Source organism: Salmo salar, chromosome ssa01 (assembly GCF_905237065.1).
Source record: "Salmo salar chromosome ssa01, Ssal_v3.1, whole genome shotgun sequence".
NCBI classification, from domain to species: Eukaryota; Metazoa; Chordata; class Actinopteri; order Salmoniformes; family Salmonidae; genus Salmo; species Salmo salar.
The window spans coordinates 100,032,544-100,045,420 of record NC_059442.1 but is presented as its reverse complement, the minus strand read 5'-3'; the positions used below and the strand labels follow the sequence as shown (position 1 = coordinate 100,045,420).

Below are 12,877 nucleotides of genomic sequence, written 5' to 3'. Positions count from 1 at the left end.
CACACCCATTGGCTGTGCTGCTCATGCGTTGAATCTGCTCCTCAAGGACATCATGGCACTGAAAACAATGGATATACTCTACAAGAGAGCCAAGGAAATGGTTCAGTATGTGAAGGGTCATCAAGTTATACCTCACCAAGCAAAGTGAGAAGAATAAGAGCACCACATTGAAGCTGCCCAGCAACACCTGTTGGGGTGATGTTGTCATCATGTTTGACAGTCTCCTGGAGGGGAAGGAGTCTCTCCAAGAAATGGCCATATCACAGTCTGCTGATATGGAGAGCCCCATTAAAAGGATTCTCCTGGATGATGTATTTTGGGAGAGAGTAGTAAGCAGCCTGAAATTCCTGAAACCTATAGCAGTAGCCATTGCACGGATTGAGGGAGACAATGCCATCCTGTCTGATGTTCAGACTCTGCTTGCAGATGTAAGAGAAGAAATCCGTACTGCCCTGCCCACTTCACTGTTGCTCCAAGCAGAGGAAACTGCAGTTCTGAAATGCATCAAAAAGCGTGAAGACTTCTGCCTGAAGCCCATACACGCCGCAGCGTACATGTTGGACCCCAAATATGCTGGCAAGAGCATACTGTCTGGTGCAGAGAACAACCGTGTCTCGCCACCTTGGCCTGGATGAGGGCAAGGTTCTTGGCAGTCTGGCGAAGTACACTTCCAAGTAAGGGCTTTGGGATGGAGATGCAATATGGCAGTTGAGCCAACATATCTCATCAGCCACCTGGTGGAAGGGACTTTTTCCCCCTGATGCCTCTATCCTCCAAATCCCAACAACAGCTGCTTCGGAGTGCAACTGGTCCTTGTTTGGCACACACACACATCAAAGCACGCAACAGGCTGACCAATACAAGGGTTGAAAAATTGGTCTCCATCCGGGCAAATTTGAGGCTTTTTGAGCCTGACAACAAGCCATCCTCAACAAGCTTGGGAAGTTACAGTGAAGATGAGGCCTCAATCTGATGTTCAAGAGGTGGACATTGAGGAAGTCCAGGGAGTCGACATGGAAGCTTGAGAGGAAGACAACCAAAGCTTTAGTTTCTAGACTATCATTTTACAGATGTATGTTGAAAACGTCTTTGGGAGATGCGATGGATCATTGGAGATCGTTCATTGAAATCATCCCATGAGAAGAGCCAACTCAATTAAAGTTGGATTTGTAACAATTTTTTAAAAATTATTATTTCTATTGGAAGGATTTAGTAATTTGCAATTGTCTACTTATGATAAGCTAAAAGGTTTCTGTTTCTGTCTCCATATGATATGGTAAATATATCCAATGCAAAAAAAAAAATCTACATTTAAATGGTATTAATATTCATTTGCATATATTTCCGTTAATTTCCATATATTCCCTTTAATTCCCACGGAAGGTTTCCACCTCTGAATATTCCCCAAAATGTGCTACCCTACGCTCCATATTGGTTTGGTCTGGCTACCCCTGAGATATGACGCTCCATATTGGTCTGGTCTGGCTACCCCTGAGAGATGACGCTCCATATTGGTCTGGTCTGGCTACCCCTGAGAGATGACGCTCCATATTGGTCTGGTCTGGCTACCCCTGAGAGATGACGCTCCATATTGGTCTGGTCTGGCTACCCCTGAGAGATGACGCTCCATATTGGTCTGGTCTGGCTACCCCTGAGAGATGACGCTCCATATTGGTCTGGTCTGGCTACCCCTGAGAGATGACGCTCCATATTGGTCTGGTCTGGCTACCCCTGAGAGATGACGCTCCATATTGGTCTGGTCTGGCTACCCCTGAGAGATGACGCTCCATATTGGTCTGGTCTGGCTACCCCTGAGAGATGACGCTCCATATTGGTCTGGTCTGGCTACCCCTGAGAGATGAGGCTCCATATTGGTCTGGTCTGGCTACCCCTGAGAGATGACGCTCCATATTGGTCTGGTCTGGCTACCCCTGAGAGATGACGCTCCATATTGGTCTGGTCTGGCTACCCCTGAGAGATGACGCTCCATATTGGTCTGGTCTGGCTACCCCTGAGAGATGACGCTCCATATTGGTCTGGTCTGGCTACCCCTGAGAGATGACGCTCCATATTGGTCTGGTCTGGCTACCCCTGAGAGATGACGCTCCATATTGGTCTGGTCTGGCTACCCCTGAGAGATGACGCTCCATATTGGTCTGGTCTGGCTACCCCTGAGAGATGACGCTCCATATTGGTCTGGTCTGGCTACCCCTGAGAGATGACGCTCCATATTGGTCTGGTCTGGCTACCCCTGAGAGATGACGCTCCATATTGGTCTGGTCTGGCTACCCCTGAGAGATGACGCTCCATATTGGTCTGGTCTGGCTACCCCTGAGAGATGACGCTCCATATTGGTCTGGTCTGGCTACCCCTGAGAGATGACGCTCCATATTGGTCTGGTCTGGCTACCCCTGAGAGATGACGCTCCATATTGGTCTGGTCTGGCTACCCCTGAGAGATGACGCTCCATATTGGTCTGGTCTGGCTACCCCTGAGAGATGACGCTCCATATTGGTCTGGTCTGGCTACCCCTGAGAGATGACGCTCCATATTGGTCTGGTCTGGCTACCCCTGAGATATGACGCTCCATATTGGTCTGGTCTGGCTACCCCTGAGAGATGACGCTCCATATTGGTCTGGTCTGGCTACCCCTGAGAGATGACGCTCCATATTGGTCTGGTCTGGCTACCCCTGAGAGATGACGCTCCATATTGGTCTGGTCTGGCTACCCCTGAGAGATGACGCTCCATATTGGTCTGGTCTGGCTACCCCTGAGAGATGACGCTCCATATTGGTCTGGTCTGGCTACCCCTGAGAGATGACGCTCCATATTGGTCTGGTCTGGCTACCCCTGAGAGATGACGCTCCATATTGGTCTGGTCTGGCTACCCCTGAGAGATGACGCTCCATATTGGTCTGGTCTGGCTACCCCTGAGAGATGACGCTCCATATTGGTCTGGTCTGGCTACCCCTGAGAGATGACGCTCCATATTGGTCTGGTCTGGCTACCCCTGAGAGATGACGCTCCATATTGGTCTGGCCTGGCTACCCCTGAGAGATGACGCTCCATATTGGTCTGGCCTGGCTACCCCTGAGAGATGACGCTCCATATTGGTCTGGCCTGGCTACCCCTGAGAGATGACGCTCCATATTGGTCTGGCCTGGCTACCCCTGAGAGATGACGCTCCATATTGGTCTGGCCTGGCTACACCTGAGAGATGACGCTCCATTTTGGTCTGGACTACAGTTGTGACTAGAGGCTCTTTCTCATTTTTCCTCCAGCCCTTGCATCTTCTTGCTTCCTTCTCTATCGTATTGTAGGAGAATGTCTAAGGTCCCTCTCATCTGACATTCTTCAATGTGTTTTGAGGTGCGTATGCAAGGTAATGCGGAAAGAATTGAGGAAGAACCTTGGTTTCTACTGTAGCTGGCGTATAAAACTGTCTTTCTGCTGTAAATACTCACTCTGTAGCCGTTCTTGTTCTTAAAGAGAAGTGTTGCCTTCCGGTTTCATCCGACTGTAGGTTTTGAAGACCCACCACTGGTTTTAGTTACATAAACCTTAATCCACAGCTTCTAAAAACATGGAAATGTATTCCTACTTTTGGTTACACAAGACATCGGATTGAGGTCATTTTCTCAATAGGAAAGAAAAAGGTTTTTTTTAACACCTTGCTCTTCTCAAATGTATTTTGGAGAAGGTCTAAGGTTCCTTTCATGTGAAGTTCTTACCCAATGCTTTTTAAAGGAGGAGTGATGATCCGATGAATCGAGAAAATATGAATTGAGAAATAGCCATGGTATTCTTATTTATTACTGACGTGACTGTCTCCTCCTGCAGGGCTACTTTGAGAGCTGCAACATCCACAGGAACCGCATAGCTGGCTTTGAGGTGAAGGCGTACGCCAACCCCACGGTGGTGCGCTGTGAGATCCACCACGGACAGACGGGAGGGATCTACGTGCACGAGAAGGGCAGAGGACAGTTCATCGAGAACAAGATCTATGCAAACAACTTTGCTGGAGTGTGGGTCACCTCCAATAGCGATCCTACAATAAGGTCAGCGGGGTTTCAGTCAAATACATTCTCTTTTTCCAAAAAAAATCCTCTTTCGTGCTCTCTTTCGCTGTCTTGTCTCTCCCTTTGTCCATTATGCAATCTATATTGCATTGTATTGATGCTGATGTGTAAATGGATAGTCAATGGTACCATTTCTCCACGTTGTGTCAATCACAGGGGCAACGCCATCTTCAACGGTAACCAGGGTGGCGTTTACATATTCGGTGACGGCCGAGGCCTCATTGAGGGGAATGATATCTACGGTAACGCCTTGGCAGGGATCCAGATCAGGACAAACAGCTGCCCTATCGTACGACACAACAAGATCCACGACGGACAGCACGGGGGCATCTATGTGGTAAGTAGAGCTTTCTAGAACCTTTTTAAATGTGTATTTAAAGAAAGCACATAATCACATGTTTAGTACTTATGAAGCTTATAGCTGTGGTTTATCTGCAACCCTTTAGGATATTTAACCAGTATTAGCCTGCCATATTAGTGTTAAATGAACCTTCATACAGTAGGCAGCAGACTGACAGAGGATAAGGATGTTAGTAATGTAATTCATGTGTGTCTCCCCTGTAGCATGAAAAGGGACAGGGGGTGATTGAGGAGAATGAGGTCTACAGCAACACGCTGGCAGGAGTCTGGGTGACCACAGGAAGCACACCTGTCCTCAGGAGGAACAGGATACATAGTGGGAAACAGGTATGCACATAGAGGGAGGTAGATGGAGAGTTGTATTTATTAGGGATCCCTCTTCCTGGGGTCCAAACATACCAAAGCACCCACATTACATGTAAAACAGTGAACTATGTTTGTACTGAATGAGCTAAAGATAAAACGGTACATCATATAACATCCCTACACCACCACATATCCACAATACAACATGTTCAATACCACCATACAACAATATCACAATGTGTGTGTATGCATGTGTCTGGAGAGAGATAGATGGAGAGAGAGAGATGGGGGGGCAGTTGGCTCCATGGGCCACTCATCTACCACGGATGGATGAATGAACGAATGAAATTTGCCAATAACCTGCAAACTAAACACTCCCACCTCCCCTCTTGTCTTGTGGGTCATGCAGGTTGGTGTCTACTTCTACGACAACGGCCATGGAGTGTTGGAGGACAATGATATCTACAACCACATGTACTCTGGAGTTCAAATCAGGTCAGTGAAAGGGCTGGAACTCAAAATGAATAGACAACCACACGGTGGGACCCACTGACAACCTGTGTAAATAATATAGTGCATGTTGCTGTTTTAAATCATCCGTTAAATGCCTTTATTATCACATTGCTATGCACTTTTGTCATACTATTGATTTGAATTATATGCATTGATTGATTTGTTGGTTAATGTTTCCCACTGTAACAGAACTGGAAGCAATCCCAAAATCAGACGGAACAAGATATGGGGAGGTCAAAATGGAGGCATTCTGGTTTACAACTCAGGTGAGAAACCAACTGTTAGTCTCTATCCATCCATTCTCCTCTCAGCTTGATTTTGTCTTGGGAGGGGTGAAGCAAGCACATAATTTCTTCAGAAAGTGTACCTTTTCTACATGAAATTCATGATGCAGAACAGTTAAGACACCCTGGATTCACAGGGTCTGAGTGGAGTGGCTCCATCATATTCCTGTGTCACTCAGATGCTCCCTCATGAACTCTGGAACCATGCTACATGACCTCTTGGCTGATATCCTGACTGTGTTTCAGGTTTGGGCTTCATCGAGGACAATGAGATATTTGACAACGCCATGGCGGGGGTGTGGATAAAGACAGACAGCAACCCCACCCTCCGGAGGAATAAGATCCACGACGGGCGTGACGGAGGGATCTGTATATTCAACGGAGGACGAGGTTTACTGGAGGAGAACGATATCTTCAGGAACGCCCAGGCAGGGGTCCTCATCAGCACCAACAGCCACCCCATCCTGAGGAAGAACAGGATATTTGACGGCTTTGCTGCAGGTGGGCGACGCTATGCTAGAAAGCAGGGTTCAGTCCAGAGTTGTGTTCATTAGGCACCATATGAAGGAAAGCAGACTGAAAGGGGGAGGGACTACTTGGATTGGTCCAATAAGAAATGTTAATTTCTTTTGTTGCAAAAAATGTATTTGACTTTGTGTGCGTATTAAGCATGACCGGGCAGTATTTAGCTTTGACTCCATGTGATTAATAGACAGTCATAGGTAGACGTTAACCCTATCAGTCCCGAGACTCCAGCTAAAATCGGCTTTTTGTTTATCTGACTTAAATTTTTTACCATTTTATTTTCAGGATGACCAGGGCTGAACACAAAACAATTTCACATTAACAGTTGCATTCATGAGTTTTATAGACTGTAAAAATAAATAAGGTCCTCTCAAGCAAAAACCTGATCAAAATGAATTCGTATGAATGCTGTAAGCACAGACATTGTTTTCTCCCTGGGAAATGAATATCCAACTAGTCAGTAACAACTGTGTGGAGTTTGTGACAGCAACTATGTGAGCTTATCACAGTATTATACACACAATGTATTATACACACAAGAAGAAACCCTTACCTTCTAACGATTCTTGTGTAGCTTGTTAGCGACGTAGAGCAAATACATGTCACGTGCATTTTTCTCGAGTCCCAGCTTTTCATAGATGACTTGTAGCTCAAACCATTGACTCTACAGACGTTTTTGTAAAAAGACCCAGGATCCACCCTTGTCTCACAAAACAGCTCAAACACAATGTTTAAATGGGGTTAGAATTCCAAATTGCGCCAGGGTTGCAGTGGGTTAATTGAAGAGGTGAGGCCCAATCCCAAATGGACACATGACCAAACGTATGTGGACATCTGCTCATCGAACATCTCAGTCCAAAATCATAGGCATTAATATCGAGTTGCTCCCCCCCCTTTGCTTCCCCTTACTGGAAAGGCTTTCCACTAGATGGTGGAACATTGCTGTGGGGACTTTCTTACATATTAGTGAGGTCGGGCACTGATGATTAGGCCTGGCTCACAGTCGGCGTTCCAATTCATCCCAAAGGTGTTCAATGGGGTTGAAGTCAGGGATAGTTACGTTCCACACCGATCTCGACAATCCATTTCTGTATGGACCTCGCTTTGTGCAAGGGTGCATTGTCATGCAGGAAAGGGCCCAAACTGTTACCACAAAGTTGGAAGCGGAATCATTTAGAATGTAATTGTATGTTGTAGCATTACGATTTTCCTTCACTGGAGCTACATTTTTTTAAATTATTTGACCTTTATTTAACTAGGCAAGTCAGTTAAGAACAAATTCTTATTTTCAATGACGGCCTACCAGGGACAGAAAGACAGATTTTTACCTTGTCAGCTTGGGGATTCGATCCAGCAACCGGTTACTGGCCCAACGCTCTAACCACTAGGCTACCTGCCACGCCTAGCCCGAACCATGAAAAACAGCCCCAGACCATTAATCCTCCTCCAATGCACTATGCATTCAGCAGGTAGCGTTCTCCTGACATCCGCCAAACCCCGATTCGTCCGTCGGACTGCCAGATGGTGAAGCGTGATTCGTCACTCCAGAGAACTCGTTTCCACTACTCCAGAGTCCAATGATGGCAAGCACACAAGCCTAAGATCACCATGCGCAATGCCAAGTGACGGCTGGAGTGGCATTGGCTTGGAATTGTGCATGGTAATCTTAGGCTTGTGTGCGGCTGCTCGGAAACCCATTTCATGGTGCTCCCGACAAACGGTTATTGTGCTGACGTTGATCCCAGAGGCAGTTTGGAACTCGGTTGTGAGTGTTTCAACTGAGGACAGGCGATTTTTTTTAATTTTTATATATATATATATATTTTTTTATTATTATTATTTTCTTACCTCCTTTAGCACTCGGCAGTCCCGTTCTGTGAACTTGTGGCCTTCCGTTTCGCGGCTGACCCGTTGTTGCTCCTACACGTTTCCTCTTCACAATATTAGACGGAGTCAGCTCTAGCAGGGCAGAAACTTGACAAACTGATTTGTTGGAAAGGTGGCATCCTATGATGGTGCCATGTTGAAAGTCACTGAGCTCTTCAGTAACACCATTCTACTGCCAAAGTTTGTCTATGGAGATTGCATGGCTGTGTGCTCAATTTTATACACCAGTCAGCAACTGGTGTGGCGGAAATAGCCGAATCCACTAATTTGAAGGGGTGTCCACATACTTTTGTATCTACAGTGCCTTCAAAGTATTCAGACCCCTTGACCTTTTCCACATTTTGTTACATCACAGCCTTATTCTAAAGTGCATTATATTTAAATAGAATCCTCAGCAATCTACACACAATAACCCAGAATGACAAAGTGAAAACTGTTTATTTTTTATTTTTGCTATGAGACTGAAAATTGAGCTCCATTACATCCTGTTTCCATTTATCACCCTTGAGATGTTTCTACAACTTGATTGGAGTTCACCTGTGGTAAATTACATTTATTTAGAAAGGCACACACCTGTCTATATAAGGTCAGAGCAGGTCTGTAGGTACCAACAAAATGGAATGTCCCCAAGAACACAGTGGCCTCCATTCTTAAATGGAAGAAGTTTGAAACCACCAAGACTCTTTATAGAGCTGGCTGCCCGGCCAAACTGAGCAATCGGGGGAGAAGGGCCTTGGTCAGGGAGGTGACCATGGTCACTCTGACAGAGCTCTAGAAGTTCCTCTGTGGAGATGGGAGAGTTTGCCAGAAGGCACCTTAAGAAACAAGATTATCTGGTCTGATGAAACCAAGATTGAACTCTTTGGCCTGAATGCCAAGCATCACGCCTGGAAGAAACCTGGCACCATCCCTACGGTGAAGCATGGTAGTTGCAGCATCATGCTGTGGGGGTGTTTTCTCAGCTGCAGGGACTAGTCAGGATTGAAGCAAAGATGAACTGAGCAAATTACAGAGAGGTCCTTGATGAAAACCTGCTCCAGAGCGCTCAGGACCTCATACTGGGGCGAAGGTTCACCTTCCAACAGGACAACGACCCCAAGCACACAGCCAAGACAACGCAGGAGTGGCTTCGGGTCAAGTCTCTGAATGTCCTTGAGTGGCCCAGCCAGAGCCCGGACTTGAACCCGATCGAACATCACCGGAGAGACCTGAAAATAACTGTGCAGCAACACTTCCCATCCAACCTGACAGAGCTTGAGAGGATCTGCAGAGAAAGGGAGAAACTCCCCAAATACAGGTGTGCCAAGCTTGTAGCGTCATACCCAAGAAGACTCGAGGCTGTATTTGCTGCCAAAGGTGCTTTGACAAAGTACTGAGTAAAGGGTCTGAATACTGATGTGAATTTCTAAAAACCTGTTTTTGCTTTGTCATTATAGTTTAACTATATTATACTAATGAAATCCTCTCAGATCTGCACAGGTGCTTAGGGGGTCCTGAATCTCCACTTCCCCCATGCTGATCCTGACCTGTCTCTGTTTCTATGTCCACCAGGTATTGAGATCACCAATCATGCCACGGCAACCCTAGAGGGCAATCAGATCTTCAACAACCGCTTTGGAGGGTTGTTTCTCGCATCGGGTGTCAACGTTACAATGAAAGGTAAAAGTGAACGTATTGTTACTAGAATCTATAGGAACTACTTATGCTCAGTCTCTTTGGCAAAATGGTGGTTTTGAATTCTCTGAAATTGCCTCTAAATTACTTTTTTTATCTGTACCTGGTCTGATCCAACCCCCCCTCCCGTTCTCCTGTATCCCCCCCAGATAACAAAATAATGAACAATCAAGATGCCATTGAAAAAGCTGTGAGCAGAGGTCAGTGCCTGTACAAGATTTCCAGTTACACCAGCTATCCAATGCACGATTTTTACAGGTAATAATTTCTTACCCTGTGTGTATAGATATCTCTACACATATCTGGATATATAGATAGAGAGAGAGATCTCTACACCTATCTGGATATATAGATAGAGAGCGTTAGAGATATCTTTACACATCTGGATATATATATATATATATATATATAGAGCGAGCGAGAGAGAGTTAGATCTCCACACATCTGGATATATAGATGGAGAGATCTCCACACACATCTGGATATATAGATAGAGAGATCTCCACACACATCTGGATTTATAGATAGAGATCGTCATGCAGTGGGGTATTCCAGAAAGCAGGATTATGAAGTTAGTCAGCAAACTTGGATAAACAGCCACATACAACTCTTGATTTTCTGGTTTATTGAGAATGCTAAGTCTGTATTTCTCAAAAAGATGAAGTTATTTTAAGCAATGTTGGACTCATTGATCCATCTGTCCACTTTAATGGATGAAACTCATTTGGCTCGTCACCTGTTTCTTTGTTCTGTCCCTTCGTGTGGTCAGGTGTCACACCTGTAACACAACAGACCGCAACGCCATCTGTGTGAACTGCATCAAGAAGTGCCACCAGGGGCACGACGTTGAGTTCATTAGGCATGATAGGTACGTTACTGTTCTGTTTAATGCCTTTTTAATGACAGCGATATTTCACGCTAAATTACTTTTAATTATATCTGGTTTTATATTGTGCAAAACCTCTCCCTCCTGTGCCAAATTATATCTCACATTCAAATCTGTTTGTGTACAGTAATTGACTTTAAGAAATGTGAGAAATCTAAAGAGCTGACTGGAGATGTGAAAGTATTTCAGTGGCTACTTGATCAGTTGATATTTCCTCCCTGTCTTCCACTTCAGTCATGTTCAATATAATATTCTGTACCTTCTCTGTAGATTCTTCTGTGACTGTGGAGCCGGAACCTTGTCAAACCCCTGCACGCTAGCCGGAGAGCCTACGCACGACACAGACACACTGTACGACTCCGCCCCTCCTATAGAGTCCAATACGCTGCAACACAACTGAGCTGGACCTCCCACCTCCGGATCTATTCCCTATATAGTGCACTACTTTTGACTAGGACCCTATGCTGGCCAGGTCAAAAGTGGTCCACTATGTAGGGAATAGGGTGCCATTTTGGACCGTCACAGAAACTCCTCTTTGTTCAGCTAACTTGTCCACTAATGCATGGGAAGGAGGAAAAATACAATACAAACTGTTATAAATATTTCAATTGTTTCACACATGAAAATATGTAAAAATGGATGTTGTGGTGGATAAAGACAAGCTGAAAGGAGACATACATTTATATACTGAAAAATGTTCTGCTGTGGATACACCGCCCCCCCTTGTTTTCCTTCCCAGCGACGTATTGGCGGAGAGGAGAGGACCTGGTCGAAAGTAGTGCCCTATGAAGGGAATAGGATGCCATTTCGGACTCGGAGATATTGACTCAGGTTGAAGGAGAATGAATGGGAAGCATTGCAGTTTTATAACGGAGCTGGGGAGAGGTGGATGGACGCTAGCCATCTTCATGCCCCCCCCCCGCCGCCTTTGCGAAGTGGTCAAGTCAGACTGTAGTTATTGTACAGAGCCATGAATGATGGCAGGACAGCACAGCAACGCTCAGAGCCATAAAAGGAACCAGTTCCTCGCCACACACTGCCTATGTCTCCAGGCAGCAAACCCCCGTGGCGTTGGTATGGATACAACAAATGAAATATTAATGACCTAGCACTTCCGCTTTTAATTTTTTGGATGAAAACAAAGTTTTTGATTTTAAATGCTTTTTTCCCCTGTAGCTTTGTATTTTCATGCAAAAATGTTACTGTACTTGAATGTCTTATTTTATTAAATATAATAGTTTTTTTGGGTTATTCAACCATAGACTTGCTGTAAGTGTACTCATGTCGCAGTATCTACGTTCTTTCTGTGAAAGAGAAAAAAAAAAGAAAAAAAAATGTTGACTTTCAAATGTGAGACTTTTAGAATTGATCTAGAACTGGTTGTGGCTGTTTCGAGTCTGAACACCTTTTCTTTTTGTCTGCAATATGGAGTTCAAGGAGCCATGAATGCTTCTCTACATATTTCCTATTTGGACCATACTGCAGGTAAACCTCAGTATTATTGTCAAAGTATAAGCGCTGGATTCAATTCGTATTGTGGGAAATCTGACCTAAATTTAGGGTAATTTCCGATTGAGCCGACACATGCAACTTTCACTGTGAAAGCAGGAACATTGATTTAAAGACATTCTATAACGCAGATCTTCTGTAATACGGATTGAATCCAGCCCTCAGTCTTGTGAAATCACAGCTCTCTTCATTTAGGCTCCAGGGTGTACTGTAGTGCTTTCCTAGTCTGGTCCCAGATCTGTTTGTGCCGTTTCCCATAATGACCACAGGAGTTGTCAACGCCACACGAACAGATCTGGGACCGACCAGGGGAGTGGAGCTTTTTTTTAGTAACACTAGAGCTCTACGGAATGAGACTAAGTATCCACACAGCAGTAAATGGTTTATTACGTTCCCCTCCACCCCATCCATGTTTATTGGTGACTGTGGGCTCTCAAACAGCTTGAATTGTATGCATGTACCATAACACCCAGACTTAATATATTGTTGAGTATTCAATAACCATTATGTAGATGCTAGTGAATTAAAAGGGTTTACTTTCCTAGATAGAGAAAACTGGTGATTTTTTTAAAATTAACTTTATTAGATGATAATACATTAGTGACTTGTGGAAAAGAGCAGAAACTACAAAGAGAAGGAAAAGGGTGTATTCAGGGATGGGAAAGGTTTAATGTTGCAGATAGAATGAATACTTTGACAAATGCATTGTATAGAACACAGTATCTAAACGTTTTCTAAAGTTATGTCCTAAACAGGCCCCAACAACAAAACGGAGCATCTTCACAGGTTGCCGATCATCTGGACGAGCAAGGCAAACTATATGCCAGGGTCTTCAGCATACAAACACAGCTTC

General features: G+C 44.9%; 1 protein-coding gene across 6 annotated transcripts in view; it reads left to right on the top strand.

The window, feature by feature from the left end:
* LOC106590975 (F-box only protein 11) overlaps positions 1-12,568 on the top strand; it is a 47,279-nt gene extending 34,711 nt beyond the window's left edge. For 5 of the 6 annotated variants that reach the window (XM_045724842.1, XM_045724836.1, XM_045724859.1 and 2 more), the window contains 10 exons: positions 3,842-4,059; positions 4,237-4,417; positions 4,645-4,767; positions 5,156-5,241; positions 5,449-5,525; positions 5,790-6,044; positions 9,507-9,614; positions 9,779-9,887; positions 10,399-10,497; positions 10,786-12,568. In XM_045724842.1, coding sequence (XP_045580798.1) covers positions 3,842-4,059; positions 4,237-4,417; positions 4,645-4,767; positions 5,156-5,241; positions 5,449-5,525; positions 5,790-6,044; positions 9,507-9,614; positions 9,779-9,887; positions 10,399-10,497; positions 10,786-10,915 — 1,386 coding nt within the window. In that variant the 3' untranslated portion in view covers positions 10,916-12,568. The remainder of the gene's footprint in view (positions 1-3,841; positions 4,060-4,236; positions 4,418-4,644; positions 4,768-5,155; positions 5,242-5,448; positions 5,526-5,789; positions 6,045-9,506; positions 9,615-9,778; positions 9,888-10,398; positions 10,498-10,785) is intronic. The other variant, XR_006771243.1, reaches the window with a different exon arrangement.
* Positions 12,569-12,877: the final 309 nt, after the last annotated feature.